Genomic DNA, 5,969 nt, shown 5'->3' with positions numbered 1-5,969 from the left:
TATATATATATATATACATATAGTAAGTAAAACTGTCTCTGTAATTTTCGTTAAAAAAGAGAAAATAGATTGTCTTCAAAATATTTCTCCTTCAAAAATTATAATTCACAGCGAGAATACAATACGCGAATTCTCTTCCATAGTCGACGGATGATTCTAGATCTGTCGTGAATGGAAGAATTTGGGTCTCCGTTCGTTTAACATCATCCGAAAATCTCTCGGATACGTCATCCTCGTCCGACGACTCAATATAAATCGTGGGTACATTTTCGCGAACGTCTTGTATACTTTCTTCATTCCGCGTGTCATCGCGTTTCTCCGAGTGACATTTGTGAATTTTGTAATTTAGAGATTTCGAATCTTGAGATGTATCGTTCAAAATAGGCACTATTTCCGTCGAAGTGACGTGCTTATCATCCATTTGTTTTCTTTTTTTAAACAAATTCAATCAAATATAGAATTCACAAGAAATATCAAATAGAATAATTTTATGCAGATGAAAGAAATCGATTTTGGAGATAAATTCGTTTTTGTTTCTTAGAAATAAAATGAGTGCAAAAATTCATTACATGGTGTAGTATGAATGGCCTTAGTTCCTACCAAGGGCTCTTTAAATTAAATTTAAAAAATTTTTGATACACAAAATAATTTGCAGCAATAGTAGTGTCCTAAATTAATTTTTTAGCTGAAAAATTAAATAATGATTAACAAGATATTTAATATTTTTAACCAAAGCTATACTGAGCGCAAATTGTTTCGCAATACATATTAAGAAAATTTGAGAAAATATATCTTTATAAAGGATGTATAGAATATTATCAATCTTTGTTTAAGTATAAATCATTTAAAAGTATAATGAAAATTGAGATAATGTACCGTTAGAATATCAAAAATACCACACACATGAATAATTATCAATTACATTTATAAAAAGAACGGCGCAAGTAATATAGGATTAAATCAGTGCCAGATGTGCAACAAAGCAAAGCGCGAAATATACGACGATATCTGTTTGTAAAAATCATGTAAAATATGAATAAATAAATAAATCATGAATATTTTTCATACACAATAGTAAGATATCTAAATGGCGAGGGGTGGGAGAACGTGCCGCTCGGCGTGGTGATTGATTATACGTCATCACTTCGGCATTCGTTCGACGACCTCGGAGCGAAATACACGTTGTACGAAACGCTCCGCGTGTCGAATTAATCCGCGAAAATTAAATATCTACGAACGCGAATTGATCAATGCTCATAATCTACAACCCGTGAACAATTTCGTTGAGCAATTTCGTCGAAGATACATAGTTATACTATCACACGCTCTAAAGAGGTGTCGAAATATATAATAATTTAGAAATTACAAATAGTCACGTTTAGATCGGTACTCTTTAATGGTCGTGAGTGATAGCACGTTGATAGCTCTGCATGTCACTCTCTATTTTTAAATTAAAAGCATCATGCATAAATTTAGATTTATTGAATTACCGGATTACGAGAAAAAGCTAAAATACGTCTCTTGTTAAAAATATTGCGTATACTGCGCGTTAAAAAAATTTCGTATAACAAAAAATTATTAGAAACTAATCGCTTATTGTAACACAATTTTAAATATCTAAGATATAGAGGAGTTGTGTGCGTAACGAATCCAAGAAATAAAACAAAGATCGTGTAATAAAGTCTATACATCGAAAAATATTAAAAATAAAACGACTGGATTATTTTACTGATTTTATAATGTGCGTTAATATTTCGACAGTTAAATGATCGGCGCGTAACCTTGGGGATTATTTTGATGCGGAAGGGCGGATGTCACGTTTATGCGAAGTTATCGTACGCAGTTATTCCATGAATCATTTAAAATATTTTAAAAGTATAATGAAAATTGAGATATAATATAGAATATTAGAATATCAAAAATATCTTTCACACACGCAAATAATTACGTTTATAAAAAGAACTGCAAATAATATAAGATTAAGTGCCAGAGATGCCATAAAGCGCGAAATGTACGACGAGACTCGTTTTAAAAATCATATAAAATATGAATAAATGAATAAACCGTGAATATTTTTCATACACACAATAGTAAGATATATCTAAATGACGAGGGGGGGTGGGGGAGCATGCCACTCGGTGTGGTTGACTATACGTCATCACTTTGGCATTCGCTTGGCGATCTCGAAGCGAGAAACACGTACGAAACGCTCCGCGTATCGCATTAATCCACGAAAATTAAATATCTACGAACGCGAATTGATCAGTGCTCATAATTTGCGACTTGTGAATATGCGACTATCGTTCGTATATAATTATACTATCTCATGCTCAAAATAGGCGTCGAAATATATGATAATTTAGAAATTATCACGTTTAGACCGGTACTCTTTAATGGTCGTGAGTGATAGCACGTCGATGGCTTTGCATCATTTATCACCCTCTATTTTTGGATCAAAAGCATACGATAAATTTAGATTTATTGAATTATCGGATTACGAGAAAAAGCTAAAATACGTCTCTTGTTAAAAATATTGCGTATACTGCGCGGATTTCGTATAACAAAAAGTTATTACAAACTAATCGCTTATTGTAACACAATTTTAAATATCTAAGATATAGATGAGTTGTGTGCGTAACGAATCCAAGAAATAAAACAAAGATCGTGCAATAAAGCCTATTCATCGAAGAAATCTTAAATATAACGACTAGATTATTTTTCTGATTTTGTAATATGCATTAATATTTCGACAGTTAGACGATCGACAACCTTGGGAATTGTTTTGGCACGGAAGGGCGGGTGGCGCGTCACAAAGTTGATGCGAAGTTATCATTCGCAGTTATCATTCCATTACCAAAACTCGTACAGGCAGATAGACATGTCGCGTGCTATTCTTTTTCACATTTCTTTTTCAAACGTAATCGCGACAAATGCTAGATAATATGAAACATTATACTTTATGAATACTCACAGACTAGCTCGCATGATTAATATTCATAAAAGAATCGAGATGAAAAACAGAATTTAATACTATTTCGCAATAATTACGGATGATAATTATTTTTGTTAAATGTAACATTTTTGTCTAGCTTGAGTATAATTCTCGATTATTCTTCGAACGGTACGGTCACGAGTCATAAAAAAATTACATTAATAACTTCATGCAAATAACATAATTTATGCGATTCCTATTTTAACAATTAATATAATTTGCATAATTAATTCAATTTAATTAATTTTGCGTTTTATGAATTGCATTTTTTGTGATATGATAAAAAATTGAATATAATTTTCAAGCTGTTTGTCTGTAGTAAAAGAAATATTCCTCTTTTTTATTAATCTCTCTTTTATTAATCTCTAGCACATTCCATTGACTCTAATTATATCTTACAAACATCGTAATAAGAGATTCCTTTTATAAACTCTGAATTTATTTCGCAATGGTGACGTGTGTTTGATATTCATTTTTAAAAGTTTCAACCGATAATTGCATGGTAATATAGATAATAGCTGTATATTACATTTTTCAGATGATATTTTCCCTCTCACGGGTACACCTTGACGTGGTGAGAGGGCTCAGTACCCAAAGAATATTTACACAAAAAGAATGGTTTTTCTTAAATATCTAAAAATTTTCAGATTTATCTAAATGATATATTTAGATAAATTTTTAGATATTGAATAAAATCGTTGTCTTCGTGTAAAAATCCGATGGGGAAGCTAACGTACCCTCGTCCGCCGATTTAATTAAAAGTGAACGAACCGCAGCCGGTTCGTCGCGTCGCGCGTTTATTTCGGGAGTGTCGTTAAAGTTATCGGACTAATGGACTTTTAACAAAACTCATGCGAAAGGCATTCTAGTTTGACGATGAAATCATATCTTCGATGTTTCGACAGGAAAGTGGAACTCTCTTTGGGACGTTGCTTAAGTGGTCACGGTCACTGCAATGCTCTCACGCCAAGTGCTCCGGGCACGAGGTGATGCCGGCCGCGTAATGTCACGCGCTTCGTGGTGCGTGTTCGCGCGGTTTAGCAACTACTGTTGCTGTCGGCTAATTGAGGACACGCTCTGTCTGCCGGCAAACGGTTCGGCCCTTAGCGGTAAGAAGCAATCGATTGGCTCGGATTCGTCTCTGGGCTTGTATTCTATAACTCCGGTTATGCAGTTGTTATGAGCACATATCGATTGCATAACGAATTACAGAATTCCGCCCTGGTGGGTCGTCCAAAAAAGAGTTGTATAACTCTAGTCAGGGCACTCATTTCTCTGCGTTTATCTATCAGCATCTGAATGATTCTCGCGTTTAATATGACTTGGTCAGAGCCTAGCTCTAGTAGTCTTTTAAAGGACTAGCTCGTGACGAGGGGTTGGAATCCATTTCTTGAATTGTCTAGATTGTTAGACAATCGGCAATGGTACCAACTTTTTTCTTATTAGAGACGCTTGTCACGTCTACCAGTCTCTTGGAATCGCTCGTGGTACAGCACCACTTGTGTCCCACTAGAACTAGCAGTTAGGGCGTATGATTGAGTCAATGTTAAACGTGATGTAGGCGTAAACCAGAGGTGACGGACTCGATACGATCGATTTTGTCTTCTTTTGTGTGGGACTTAACCCTTGTTCAGCATTTATCGTGTGTTTTGCAAGTACTCGTCGACGTGTGGTGTTGATTCCATCGATTGAAATAGCAATCCTGTCATGGGTTTTGTAAACGTGGAGTGCCGCAGTGTCGCGCGAAAGACTTTTATAAATGAATAGTCCGCGGGCGTTTATGTAGTGTATTATTCGCGAGTGTCTTACGCGAGTGTCCTGTGCGAGAGGATGTCAACCCGATTCTGAGAGGAGGAGGAGATCTGGGAGAGACATCGGGCATCGGCGGAGCAACCTTGGGGTAAATATTTTTTGCTTATGTAAAATCAATATCTTTCTTTTATTTCTTCTTGAGTTGTTTTATTTTAAAATAATTTAAAAATCATAATTAGAGAGAAAAGGGATTATTTTAAAATTATTTTGAAATTTCGTATATACGAATTTTTAAGATCTGTTTTAAAAAATGTATAATTGTTTTATGAATATCTAACTCAATGATGAATTAAAAGATTTGATTTTTATAAAAATTATATTTTGAAAATTATATGATTATTTTAAGAGAACTTTGCGTTTTTAAAAAATATTGTTTGTGTTCTTTCTGGTTTATAATTTGAATTTTATATATTTTTGTTACAGAATCATCGTAGCAACGTTGCAGAACTCCGCTGTTGCGCGTCGGTTGGTGAGTGACGAATTAATGTTTTTATTGAGATAACGGATGTGTGATAATTTTATTAATATCCTATATATTTATAAATGCATATATGCATTAATTTAATAAAAATATACGGATAAATATATGTATAGCATTTCATACATCCGTTGTCTTAAAATGGATAAGATAGAATAGATTAGGATAAACTTAATCCTGGATATCTTCTTATTATTGAATATTGTGCATACACTGTTTTTATAATGTCACGTTACACCCAGTTTGAGTTATTTCTACATTGAAAGAAAAGATTGACTGCTGCAGCAAATTAGATGGTAAAATATGGCATAATATTTTTAATTGGCTATAACAGTCAATTTTTGATTGTGTTAGCCTATTCGCAATGTCAGTACAGGATTTCAATTGGCTAATGCAATCAAAAATTGGCTGCTGCAGCCAATTAAGAATGCTATGCCAAATTTTACTATTTAATTTGCTACAGCAGCCAATCTTTTCTTTCAGTGTAATTCTTATATATACCACTTTTACACAATATCTCGTTAATTTAACTACAAGAATAAAGTGAAACTATTTAACTCAGGAAGATTATTCAATTTAGCTCAAATTTTGTTTATTAATTGTTTATAAATTTGTATGTTAATGTGAACGCTTTGATAATGAAATAACTCAAGCTCGGTTTGATAATAATTGTAAGTAATTCAAACT

At 33.4% G+C, this 5,969-nt stretch overlaps 1 protein-coding gene across 1 annotated transcript in view; it reads right to left on the bottom strand.

The window, feature by feature from the left end:
- The window catches only part of LOC108688886, a 2,514-nt gene extending 2,093 nt beyond the window's left edge, over positions 1-421 (bottom strand). Inside the window, exon 1 of the mRNA XM_018195416.1 lies at positions 126-421. Coding sequence (XP_018050905.1) covers positions 126-421 — 296 coding nt within the window. The remainder of the gene's footprint in view (positions 1-125) is intronic.
- Between the last annotated feature and the right edge of the window lie 5,548 nt (positions 422-5,969).

The sequence above is a fragment of the Atta colombica genome, unplaced genomic scaffold (assembly GCF_001594045.1).
Source record: "Atta colombica isolate Treedump-2 unplaced genomic scaffold, Acol1.0 scaffold248, whole genome shotgun sequence".
NCBI classification, from domain to species: domain Eukaryota; kingdom Metazoa; phylum Arthropoda; class Insecta; order Hymenoptera; family Formicidae; genus Atta; species Atta colombica.
Note: the sequence above shows the minus strand (reverse complement) of the source record. Positions and strands in the feature narration are given on the sequence as shown.